General features: G+C 46.4%; 1 protein-coding gene across 1 annotated transcript; it reads left to right on the top strand.

Moving 5' to 3' along the window:
- On the top strand, positions 1-8,299 carry CHMP7 (charged multivesicular body protein 7). The gene is made up of 9 exons (XM_026863115.1): positions 1-255; positions 1,634-1,819; positions 2,522-2,655; positions 3,061-3,109; positions 3,441-3,560; positions 3,880-3,978; positions 4,937-4,997; positions 5,587-5,748; positions 6,567-8,299. Exons 1-9 carry the CDS (start codon positions 112-114, stop codon positions 6,629-6,631), a joined length of 1,020 nt encoding a protein of 339 aa, XP_026718916.1. The 5' UTR covers positions 1-111; the 3' UTR covers positions 6,632-8,299.
- The last annotated feature ends 4,923 nt before the right edge of the window (positions 8,300-13,222 follow it).

Genomic DNA, 13,222 nt, shown 5'->3' with positions numbered 1-13,222 from the left:
CAGACTGGCATTCTTGCTTGCTGCCAGTGGAAAGGTTTAGACTGACCGTGTTTAGTTCTGCATGCATGTCTCTTCTCTAGACGTGGCAAGCTGCAGAGGGAATCGGACTTCATGGCCAGTGTAGACAGCAGCTGGATCTCCTGGGGTGTGGGAGTCTTCATTCTGAAGCCCCTGAAGTGGACTCTCTCCAGCGTGCTGGGTGACAGTAAAATACCTGAGGAAGAGGAAGTTCTGATTTATGTGGAGCTGCTTCAGGTGAGTGGTGTTGAGAGCTTTCTCAAGATTACGCATCTCCAGAAAAATCGCATTTTATGTGCTAGCAAGGAGGGATCGGGGTTGAATAGACCTTCATTTGTATTTCTTAGGTGTGTAAAAGCTTGTAGAGAGATGGATGGAATAACTCAGGGATAAGAAGTAGTTTCTATCTACAGATGTTCCTTTAAACTACCATAATGACTTTTCACTGACTTCAAAGAAATGGCAGGGGCAGGCTTGCTTGTCTAGGAAGGCTGTGAGACTGCTGTAAACCTCAGGTTTGAGTTTGTGCGAGTGTAGCGTAGAAGAGAAACTTGCAGATTGAGTGCCATCTGTAGTAGGGGGAAACGGGTGACGTAGAAGTCGCTGGTTGACAGTCCAACGTATCGTTGAGCTGAACTCTCGTGTGCGTTATTAAAGGCTGCTTTTCCTTCAGAGCATGTGCTTTCATCTTGCCTTTTCAGACCTGATTAGAACTGCCCTTGGGTGCTGTAAAAGACCCTTTTCTTTGGCAGGTAGTGAGACCTGTGCGTCGCATTGTGAATTCATGTGACTCATCTTTGCTCAGCCTGACTCTTGGTGCAGTGCTGACAGTCAGGACCTTGGGTCCCTCTGTGTTACTCTGTGACTGTGAAAATGAGCACCGAGACTTGCTGCTGTTGCATGCAAATGGTGTCTAAATGACTGGGACTAGCAGAAATGCCAGAACTCTTTAGGTGTGTTCCTTTATTTGTTGTTAGTCTGATAGCAGTGTCTGCCTTCTGCAGTGGTATTGCACAGCCCTCTCAGAGGGTGAGGGCATGGGTGAGGGGAAACCTTTTAAAAAGGTACCTGGAAAACCACAAGCTTTGATGTGGAATCTGGGGGTGGATGAAAAGAGTTGTTTCTGTTGTCTTAAGTGGACCATAACTCTCACTTGAAATGGGGAAGACTTTTCTTTTTCCTCTGCCCACATACAAATGATGCAAAAGGACTCGGTGAGCACAATTACAGTGTGGATTAAAGAAAAGCTTTTATTGGGTTTAAACTTGGCGGGGGGGGGGACGTGGAATTTAAGAAGTGCAGAGAAAGCCAACTTGCTGCCTGTGTAGTTCTGATGCTGTTCCATAGCATTTGCACAGGGAATGTGAATGGTGTAGTTTGGGTTCTCATCGAAGACTGTACTATTTTTCATTCCATTAATAGTGATATTTTTAAAGCATTGTAATTGCTTTTGAATGTTACCGTACAATTCGTTCTGAAAGTCTGGCCCAAAATACGATGCGTTTAACTTTTCAGCTTCAGTGTGTGGGAGGAAGCAGGTGTGGACTTGGCAGTTGTTTTGAGAGAAGGAAGAGTGCTTTGTAAACTAATAGACAGCTCTGTTGCTTCCTTTCAGGAGAAAGCAGAGGAAGTTTATCGCCTATATCAGAACTCTGCGCTTTCTTCTCACCCCGTTGTTGCCCTCTCAGAGCTGCGTTCCCTCTGTGCCAGTGTTTGTCCAGATGAAAGGACGTTCTACTTGTTGCTTCTCCAGCTGCAGAAGGAAAAGAGGGTCACTATCCTGGAACAGAATGGAGAGAAGGTACAGGGTAAAGGTGACTGCTTTTGGGTGGTATAATCCCTGTCTTGCATTTCATCTGGCTGGAAAGAGTACTTTATTGGCTAAATGTGTGTTCTTTGTTTGGAAAAGGAAATTCCTTGTACTCCAACATTGTAACCTGGTTATAGATGAGATTAAATTCTCAGTCTTGCGTGACAGGTTCCTCAAACATTTGTAATATTATCTATGTAATTTAACAGCTAGAAAACTGGCAGATATTGTAGTTGTCTACCTGCGGGCTGACTGTTCCCAACTACCCAAATTAAAATTGCTCCATGCTGCTCGAATTGGTGTTCCACTTTCTGTGGCAAGGTTTTCCTGTCTGTCAGTAACTACAGAGATGCAAGCACTCTCATCTCTGAGATGGCATGTTTCCCTGCAGTGCTCTGTGCTGCACAGTTCAGTACTGGAGTACTCAGGAGTGTGACAGGGCTGTACACTGTTCAGAGCACCAGGACAGCTTTAAATCTTTAGGATGTTCTATTAAGGCTTTCTGTTTTCACACTGATGTTACTTGATCCTGTCTAGTTTAATCTTTGATTATACAGTGACTGGTGCATCCTCATCGCTTTATTATAAGGCTTAAACGGAGTGTCAAAGCATATTTTCCTTCCATCAGAGTGAAAGTATTTCTAGTGCAGGCACAGGCTCTGGAGACTTGAGCATGTGGTTCTCTTTCTTTAGATAGTGAAGTTTGCCCGAGGTCTTCATGCCAAAGTGTCCCCGATGAATGATGTGGACATTGGAGTCTATCAGTTGATGCAAAGCGAACAGCTGCTGTCACAGAAGGTGGAGTCCCTTTCCCAGGAAGCAGAGAAGTAATTTGGGGAAGGGTGGTGGGAAGAACGTTTGTGTGATGTAGAACTTTGTATTCCTGTGACGTAGTTAGAACGAAGCTGCTTTCCGAAAGTGCAAGTTATTCTTTCCTGTTCAGTAAACATAGTAGTCACAGTCACATGGTAGGGCAGATTTTCCAGTCTTTGTTCGCCATCCCCGCAAAAACAACGTGCAGTGAATGGATATCAGAAGTTTTTGCAAAGATTTGGAATGCGTTCAGCGAGTGTTTCTGAGAAGCAACAGTGGCTTGAGGGTGGTTGTATCCAAAATGCATTGTTACTCGGTCACCTTGGGATTACAGCAAGGTAGTGAGGATGGCTGCTGATTTGTAAAATAACTACTGCTTGCAAAGGAATAAGCTGCTTTTCCTTCTTGCATCTGTCCAGGTGTAAAGAGGATGCCCGGAGTGCTTGTAGAGCTGGGAAAAAGCAATTGGTAAGTGGTGTTCTACTTGGCAGTAACTAGAAGTTAAGTGTCTTGGAGCTGGTCCATAACAGCAGATAATGACCAGGGTTAGACACTGTATGCTTGATCTTAGATATGTTGAAGTGGTGTTTCTGAGGCCAAAGGTCACCTGAAGGTGAAGATAAGCATATACTTGTCCAGAGTGAAGTGGTGAAGAGAAAGGGAAATATCTAGCTCTTGAAACCAGCTGTTGTGTATGCACCTTGCTGCACGGGGATTGCTATAGTTATTTATTTTTTTTCCACACTTCTTTGGCTGCTGCCTGGTTTGTGATCCAAGTCTGTGTATCTCATGTCTCCAGGCACTGAGGTGTTTGAAGTCCAAGCGACGGACGGAAAGGCGCATCGAAGAGCTTCATTCCAAGCTGGATGCAGTGCAGGGGATCTTGGATCGTATATACGCCTCCCAGACTGACCAGATGGTAGAGTGTTAATTTTGTCTTGTGCTTCTCACTTTAGCCCCACTCTTCTCATCTCTGCAGCTTTGCTTGCTGGTCAGAGCTCCTGTCTGAGGGGTGCGAGTTGGCTGGCGGGGCTTTATTCTCTGCTCTAGGAAACAGCAAATTGTCTGTTGGGGTATCGCTCTGAATAAACCTGCTTGTGGCTTCATTTTCTGCTTGTATGCTGATGCTTCTCTGAGAGTCCTGCTTAGATAACAGGTCTTGAGAAGCTTACACTGCTTGTTGTTTGTTCTTAGTTACCATTGTGCATCTTTTTCTTTCTTTCTTTTTTTTTTTTAAGGTATTTAATGCCTATCAGGCTGGTGTGGGAGCTCTGAAACTGTCTATGAAGGATGTTACTGTGGAAAAGGCAGAGAACCTGGTGGATCAAATACAAGAGGTACTGAAATAAAAGCACATCTAAATAAACCAGTGGTGTGTAGCTGTACAAAGCAAGCTTGCTCAGCTATTGATGCTGAGACTTCTGGTGCTGTTTAGTTTCTATTCCGTATGTCACCAGAGCAGCCTGACTTGAGCTTTTTAGATCAGCAAGCAGAGGTCTTCAGATAAGTGGCTGTTTGATTTTATGTATTTGCATTTATTACTGGCTAGCAATCACAACTTCTGTTAAATTTGTGCATTTCATGTGTTCTTTGAGTTAGCAGTATTGTGCAAGCGCACAACTTTCCTAGAAAATGTTTAGTGAGATGTATTAAAAGGAAATACAAGTCATGCCTTGGGAAGCTGGAATGCAAGTATGTGCATAAAACCAGGGTCTTAAATCTGCCTAACCTGTAATCTTCAAGTGTAGTCAGGGAAGGGAGACAAGTTTATTCGGAAGGAATTGAAATGAAGAGACCAATCTGTCTGCATATGCTGGTGTAAAAAACTGAAAAGGATTACTGTTTTAGCAACTGGAGCTCCGTGTACTTAAATAGTGACTGCAGCTAGTGAGCTGAGAGGTTGTCTGTAAAATTTCATAGCTGGGATGTATTGGTCTTTAGCTTCCTTATTTTGTGAGCCTAAGCTGCAATGTAAGTTTGGTACTTGTGTGAAAGAGCTAAAATCAGGGGAATCTTTTTTTTTTTCTTTTTTTTCTTGTACCATGAAATTCTGCTTCAGGTTTGATCCTCAGGCATGTTACTTGGTCTTACAGCACTTTATTAAATAATCTTCCATATTACGGCTTTCACTAGTGGAAAAAGTCATGCTGGGAGTGTCTTTTGAACTAGTACCTGCTGCCTTTACGTCAACTTTAGAAATAATAAACAAAAAAATTCTACTTTTGACATAGGTGGCTACAGTGAGATGTAAGATTAGTTTATATTCTGTATCAAACACTGTGTATTTTTCCTCAGCTTTGTGATACTCAAGATGAAGTAGCCCAGACTCTGGCTGGAGTGGGGATCAATGGTTTAGGTATGTTTTGGGTTTTTTGTCCTTTGTTCACCACCTCTGCCACTGCCCTTTGTGCTTCAACCCCTTCCCTGCTCCCTCCCCACATATATCTCATCCTCCTTCCTGGGAGGATAAACACTTACTGACACACCAAGGATGTTGTTACTGGTGCCTTGAGAGGGCATGAGGACTGACAAGTTTTCTCTGACAGCAGGTTGCAGAGGAATTGGCATTTGTCTGTCTCCAAATCCTTGTTGTCTCTAATTGCTGGTGGATTTCAGTTCAGAGTTGTCTAATGTTGATATAAATCTATTTTTAGAGTGACTGCCGCTTTGTTTTTGAAGTGATGATCTTTTTCCTCTGGCTTGGGTGTTGCTGCAGCTTGTCTCTGCTGAAATGTTTTCTTACCCTTAGCACAAAAGCTTCTAAAGGAATAGCTTCTCCCTGAGATCTGGGTGGAATTTTCACCTTTAGAAGCAGCGCAGGGAGTTTCTCATTATTACGAGTGATGATGGATGGGAGTAATAATACTTCTATTAAGCTTGGACTTTGTGCTGTGAAGATGCTGCTTGATTCTGCTTGGAACTGAATGTTTTCTTTTAATTGACAGAGATGGACACGGAGGAGCTTGAGAAGGAGCTGGACAGTCTCCTCCAGGACTCAACTAAGGAGCCTGTAGATCTGCCTCCCGTTCCCCAAAACGTGCTGAATCCACCCATTTCTGATGCTGAGCTTGAAGCTGAGTTGGAAAAACTCTCTGTTTGTGATGGAGGTATGGATGTCAGCAAGTCGTGTTAGCTGGCTGCTGGTAGGGTCTGTGACAGCCTTGCAGAATGGAAGATGTCTGAGCTAGAATCTGTCCTGCTCCCAGGTTGAAGGCAAGCTCTCCGGGCATCCCTGCCAGGTGCTCAGTGGCATTGTCTTTTTGCTACCAGACTCCATCTGAGAACTACTCCCTGTGCTAGAAATTCTACCTGGACTTTCTGCCGTGGGGTATAGGGAAAATGGAAGGCTTGATAAGGGAGCTAGTGCCTGGACTAGTTACTTTTTGTCATCGTTTAATGAAGCTAGGTGGTGTTTTTTGCACGTTCTGTTAACAGTGATAAAGTAGACCAGCATTTTCATGCCTGTTGCTGCCAGACACGCAGCATCTTCTCTCTCCTGGAATGCTTACTACGTCTTATGTGTTATAGGTATGATGTCTGTTTAAACTAGTACTAAACTAGTCTTTATTTAGTAACGATGAGCAACCAGAGCTTATGGGCTTAAACTGCACGCTGAGTTTTCCCTAGACCTGCCTTGGGCAAGGGTAAATAAACTTTAATTTTCCTTTCAGGAAGCTGTTAATGAACAGTTACACAGGGCTGTCCATGTAGTTTTCTTCCTATTTGGACAGTGGATATTCTTAAGTTTCAGAGCAGAAGGCTCAGCATCCCAAAGTGAACGTGAAGCATGGGTTTCCAGGAGAATGCAATTGAATACTGAAGCACTGAGGTGCTCTGAAATTGTGTTTCTTAGTTATGGACATGATTGATCTAGTCCCTCTTACTGATGAAAGCTGATCTCTTTCTGTTGCAATTTTCTTTATAGATTTGGCACAAAAGACTCCCTCTGCTTCCTCTGAACCCCAAACAGCTCTGGGACTGAATCTCTAAAGACCCAACAGTGTCCTGTTGCTGCAGTTTGAGAAGTTGTCTTAAGGTTCCTTAAGTAATGACTAGAACTTCTGGGGAGAGGGGTAACGCTCCCCTGTTCTTCATGGATATCACTTTGCTCAGCAACAGGATCTCCTGCCATGACAATCCACTCTGGAACTGGCCCCAGCTGGTGTTTGTCATCCCTGTGCCAACATCTGCACTGGTCTCGATTTGACTTGTGATCCCAAGTCACTCTGCGACATCCAGTCTTCCCTTCTGGGAATACGATTCACTAATCTGCCCAGTGAAGATGAACTTTTCTATGTCCATAACAGTGCTCTTTTTTTTGGGGGGTTATATTTTTTTTTTTTCCTTTGCTGTGGCTGATGTTGAGAATCTGAGTTGCAGCGGTATTGCAGTTGCTCAACATTAGGCTGTTTGTGTGGTTGTTTAAAACACTTGGCACATAAGTACTGTCCCTAACATAAGTTATCTGCAACAAGCTTAAACACCTGTTGGTAGTTCTATCCCTCCCTGTCTGTATTTTGCACGGTCGTGGACAACTAGACACTGTAACTGTTAAATTGTAGGAGATTTTGTTGCTCTAGGGGGCAGCAATTGCAAGCACAAGACAAAAATAATTCCTCTTTCTGTAATGTCACTAAGGCCTTAAAAGGGAGACCTGCAAAAGATTTTAAATTAAGGAGTTTCTTACACTGCCTGTTGTGACAGAGGCTTGTGGTCACTATAATACAGTTTTCTGCTTGCTCTTACTTGAAATTTGAGCTGCTTGCTATTTTTATATCTTCCCCATTTGCAAAACTTCTTGGGAGCTGCAGGGTGATCTGCTTTGAGCTCTCATATTGACTGATTTGGGGTGGGAGGAGAAGGGGTGCATCACTTTCCCTTCCCGAGGGAACCATTTCATGTAACAGCCTTGACTTTGCCTTCAGTCTTGATGTTGCAATTTCACAAGATTATGGATTACCAGAAAGCCCCAAAACAAACCCCCATAAATGTTTTTAATACAAAAAAAACCCAAACCCCAAGCATAGCAACTGAAGATGTTTTTTAGAGGCTGTCTCTACCCATCAGATGTGAAACCATCGTCTTTTGCAGGTCACTTTTTTATTACGCGTATGCACACAGAAGAGCAGAAAGCCTGGGACCCACCGTGAATAAATGAATTCTTTCAGGAGGGGAATGTGCTATTAGCTGGGCTTTCTGCACACACAGCCTGCGTGTGGCAGGCTTGTGACTGGCTGCGTGTTGCTGTGTGACCGGTCCTCTTCTCCCTGACTCGAATGTATTCCTGTCACCATTTCTGCGCTGCCTCCTGTCCCAAGCTCCCGTTGCTCGAGCCACGTGGATGGCAGCTTGGGCGAACCAGGGCTGGAGTTCCCGTGTCCTGTTAATTATTGGCGACCCAGCTTTAGCCTCAGAGGACAGGGGAAGAAGTTACAGGTGTCTCTAGGGTGCTGTGTTGGCTCTGGCTTCTTTTGTCACTTTGTTGAAGAGCTCAGACTCCTGCCAGAGAAGGTGTGCTGTAGCCAGCCTGCAGTTTACCCAGGCTGCACATGGAATTATGTGAAATGACTTGAAGCTCTGTATTCCTTGCCTTTGTAAGTAAAGGGGAGAAAAACCACTGTGTTTTCTGCCTATGTGTAATAAAGGGGAGGAACCAGAGTCCCTTGTGGTGCTTCCTTTTCTCTGCCATGTTGGTGCTGTTCCAGCTGTGCTTCTGCATCTATAAAACTTGTCTGCTGAAAGTAAATGGGCAGTTTCCTGGGCTGCTTTGTAAAAAATCCAAATGGAATAACCGCTGTACCAGACTCTGATTTCCCTGAGCTCTTGCTCTGTTTAAAAAAAGCCCAACTTAGTATGTTTAACTTGTCTGGTTTTACCAAGTAGCCTGTACTGGCTTTTGGTTGTGGCGCCTTGATTTTATGAGTATCTGTTTGGAAAGGCTTGCCGGTTTTCCTTTGCTTCAACCCATCTTTCCACTCCTCTTACATCCTTGTGCATCTCAAACTAGTTTCAGGGTTCACACACAGAACACAGGCCTTTGCCTAAGCCGCCTTGCTGTGGCCGTGGAGGAAGCTGCTGTGCCAGGAAGTCAGTTCTGACTGACCTCGGTTTTGTACTAAACAATACATAAGCTTTATTCCAGGACAGTTTTTGTTCAGCTTTTTGTTCTGATTGTAATTAAGCAGTGCAACTGAGGAGACTGGTACTGTTTTTTCCTCTGTCTAAAGACAATGAATCTAAGTGGAGTAACCTGGTGTATAAACTACTCAAAGCAAATTACTCCTACTTCCCTCTGATACTGAGATGCTTGAAGTAAGCTTCAAATTTGCAGGCAGTCAAGCCTCTTTCCTCTGGTGAGAGGTTTGATCTGAACTGGTGTGCTCATCACTGGAGAGCTGTGGTTTTTTGCAGGGCTCAGGTCTTGCCTACAGCCAGTATCACTGAATTTTTATTTTAAAGGATCTGACTAGCTCGTTTCTCCTCTGCCATCAGAACTTGGACTTCTCTGGAAGTAAAGTGCAAAGTGATTTCTGTAGGAAGAAACGCTCTCCTGTAATTCTGTAGTGCATCCGACTGAGACAGCCTTTCTGGAAGAGGCATTGAAGAGTTAAACCCAAGCAGCTGCTGCTTTATTTGAAGTGGCTTGTAATTTTCTTCTTTGATGCAAAGTGGGGAATGTAATCAAGATGGCTGAATAGAGAATTTTTAAGTATATTTTGGTGAGACAGCAGGGAAGGGAAATAGAGGGCAGCTTCTTGCTGGGTGAGGAAATTAAATATAAAAACCTAGAGCTGAATTGCCACCAAAATGGAACCTTATCATATTTGAGTGCTGTTTAAAATAGTACTTAACTGGATTCTCAGAAAAAAATAGCAGGTGCTTATGTGAGGAAATGTAGCAACTGTTCAGTAATATAATGGAACAGAACAGTTTTCTCAGTAGAGAAGATTGCATCTAGCAGGCAGGAGGAGTTAATCTGTGAGTAACTACCTGTATTTTGGTTTTGTTTGCCTACGACAGCAGCACTAAGGGTCCTTTCCTCGTTAGGTGTGTTCTGAGATGCACAGAAGTTGGGTAACAAATTGGATCCCTTCCCATCTTCCCCCCGCCAGCCCAGCTTTGAATGTCTGCCTCGGTATAAGTTGTGTGCAGGGGTGAGATCCTCTCTTTAAGATGTTTTTCAGCTCCTAAGGTGGAGGAAGGCTTCCTTGTATCTTCAACAAGGGCAAGTGCCAGGTCCTGCCCTTGGGCCACAACCACCCCCTGCATGGCTACAGGCTCGGGGAGGGGTGGCTGGAGCTGTCTGGGAGGGAAGGATCCGGGGGTTCTCAGTGACCAGCAGCTGAACAGGAGCCAGCAGCATGCCCGGGTGGCCAAGAAAGCCAACGGCCTCCTGGCTTGGATCAGCACTGGTGTGACCAGCAGGAGGAGGGAGGTGACAGTCCCCCTGTGCTCGGCACTGGTGAGGCCACACCTGGAGGGTTGGGTCCAGGTTTGGGCACCTCAATCCGAGAGAGATCTGGAGGGGCTGGAGCGAGGGCAGAGGAGGGCAACGAGGCTGGGGAAGGGCTGGAGAGTCAATCCTGTGAGGAGCCATTGAGGGAGCTGGGGGTGTTCAGTGTGAGGAGGAGGAGGCTGAGGGGAGCCCTCATCCCTCTCTGCAGCTCCTGACAGGACATTGCAGAGAGGCCGGGGCTGGGCTCTGCTCCCAGGGGATCAGGGACAGGACAAGAGGGGATGGATGGAAACTGCCCCAGGGGAGGGTCAGGCTGGGCAGGAGGAGAAAATGTTTCCCAGCAAGAGTGGTCTGAGAGTGGAACAGGCTGCCCAGGGAGGGGGGAGTCCCCATTCCTGGGGGGGTTTCAGGGCCGTTGGGATGAGCTGGGGGGGGATGTGGGGTAGGGGAGAACTTTGTAGAGTCAGGCTGAGGGTTGGACTCGACGATCCCGAGGGGCTTTTCCAACCTGAATGATTCTATGGAATGATTTCCTGGAATGCTCCTGGCTCAGCAGGTGCGACCCGAGGGTGTGGTGAGCGGCCAGCCCAGGCCTTGGCTGTGATTTGATGCTGTGTGACAGGTCACCGGCCATCGCTGCCCTCTCAAAGTCCAGCGAAAGCATCCTGCTGTTGGGCTCTTGCAACTTAGATCTCAAAAATAGCGGTGCCCTGCAGAGGGAATATGAGAAAAACGCCCTTCGGGGCACAGAGGACAGTGCATCTGCATGGGTCAGTGCACTGCCAGGGTGCCGCGGTGTCTGGGCAGTTGGGTGGCCCTCCTCTTCCTCGGCTGGGATCCTGGGAAGGAGCTGGCCAGGCACACAGGGAGGTGCCGGGCCATGAGCCGGCTGCTGGTGCCATCTAGCTGCTCTTCCTGGTATAGGCACTTTGCAGGAGCAGGCTGCAGACGGTGGAACTAATGAGGCTTAATTAAACAAAGCCTTCAGAAGTAAATGCTGTGACATGCTGGCAACAAGTTCCTTTAACCTGCCACAAAGCAAGCGTGCTGTTTACTTTAGGAGTAAGCTGCTTGGTGCTGTATCTTCAAAAGAATAATTGCTCTCTTGTTGGAAAGTTGTTCTTGAGCAGTTCCTGCTCTATCTGGGCTTGTGCAAAGCCTGGGTTGCAGGGTCAGCTTAATTAAATCTCAGTGCAGCTGAGCTGAGGCTGTATAGATTGGCTGCTGCTTTCTTCAGAAGTGGTGTGTGCGAGGAGCAGAGGCAGAGGTCATCGTGATACACTACAGCAGCTATCGGTGTAATGAGTGGATTGGTGCTGAACTGCCTGGTTGGTTTTTGCAGTTTGAAAGGGAAGAACCTTTGCTGCTCTCTCCCACCTTGGCTGGTTTATCAGCAAGGCGTTTCTCAAAAGCAGGTCCCCATTTAAGCAGCTCTTACAGAGCTGGCTCTCGAGGAAACTTGCCTCTTAAAGAGCTTTTCTGACATTTCTTGATCAAAGGAGCCCTTTTGCTTACAAAGTGATGGATTCCAAGTGCCTCCAAGGCTGAACTGTGCCTTAGTAGGTCAGGGCTGGTTCCTAATATTGTGTTGTTTTCTCCCTCAACATAAGAGGGGAGAGTCTTGCAGAGGCATTTGCTTGTCAGTCTGAAGCGAGAGCTTTGTGGGGTAGAAAGAGGACTAGTTTTGGGGGGCGTACTGCTCATTCCTCTGAAGCTGCCCCCACTTCTGTGATACCACAACGCCTGGGACGGCCGTTTTTCCGCCCTGGCAGAGTACCAGGATGTGCCCCAGCCTTTGGCACGACAGGCTGGGGCTGTGGGGCTCTGCTCAGCCCTTGTGTGGGGAGGCAGAGCTGTTCCTGTGCTTCCTGAGAGATGGTTTAAGGGGAGCAAGGAGAGCTCTCAGGGTGACCCCAGTTTGCTGACAGGGCTGCTGCAAAGACATCTTGATTTTCTGGTTAAGGCTTGCAGCTGTCAGTTGATCGTTGAGGTGATAGCTACTGTGGAATTGGCTAGGAATTAAAGAATGATGAACTTGAAGCTACCTTATATCACTTCACTGAAAGTACTCATGTTTATTCAGGATAAAAAAAAATAGTAGTGATGTTCAGTATCCTCTTTGGTTCTATAGGTGACCTCTACTGAAAGAAAGACTGGAAACTGTGCTGTCTGATACTTTCAGAAAGGGAAAAAAAAAGTGTTTTTTTTCCCCTTTTTAAATCTGTGGACCTGAAGGAATTTTGCAGTGGTACGTAAATGCCAGTTTTGAACCACGTACAGCTGGACAGCTCGGGATGGGGGGAGTAACTGACCTCAGGTCATGTCTAAGCTGTGGCTCAATGCCTCCGTGGGGAATTCAGGCGTGTCTTACTCAGAGATGAAGCACACTAAATTTCCATCCTGATTTGCACTGAAGACCCTCAAATCCCACTTGACTGTTGTTATTTTACCCCTTTGATCCTATCGCCTAATCCCCGAGCAATTTACCCTGTCAGCTGCAGACTCCCCATGCCACGTTCCTCTGGGCTCGCAGAGAACCCACCTGGTGTGTTGGGGACCTGGTGTGCGGGCACAGGAGGATCTCACCTGTGTGAAATCCAGAGGCAATCAGCAGCAGAGGGAAGAGCAGACAGCAGAGCAGCCTGGTTTATGAGCAGGGAAGGTCTTTCTGGAAGAGCAGAGAGAGCTCAGATTCCCTCTTGTGTCTGGCAGCAAGTCCAGCGCAGAAGGGATTGACTGGGATTCTGTAGCAGGCACCAGATCGCCAACGGATGAAGAGCTGCTGAGAGGAGAGGGAGGAAGGCTTGCAGCAAAAACCCTCCCAGCTTGCTTGAGTGCTGGAGGTGAGTGCCAGCTCTTTGTGAGCGGCAGGCTGCAAGGAAAGAGAAGTGGGGTGGGAGGCAATAGGGAAAAAAAAAATTCCAAATGCCACGCTGTCAGCAGCAGATTTGGAAAGGAGCAAGAGCTTCAAGCACTTTTCCTTGTGTCCGGCTGGGCAGGAGAGCTGGGAGAATTGCAGTTGGTGCTTCTGAGATGGCAGCAGAGCAGTAAAAAGGGGGTTTGAATGCTGGTGGGTACTTGAACAGCTGTGAAACCTCTCAAGGGACTGGAACAAAGGGGAACCC

This window comes from Athene cunicularia, assembly GCF_003259725.1.
Source record: "Athene cunicularia isolate RWA chromosome 22 unlocalized genomic scaffold, athCun1 chr22_part1, whole genome shotgun sequence".
Classification (NCBI taxonomy): Eukaryota; Metazoa; Chordata; class Aves; order Strigiformes; family Strigidae; genus Athene; species Athene cunicularia.
This window is presented reverse-complemented; position numbering and strand designations above follow the sequence as displayed.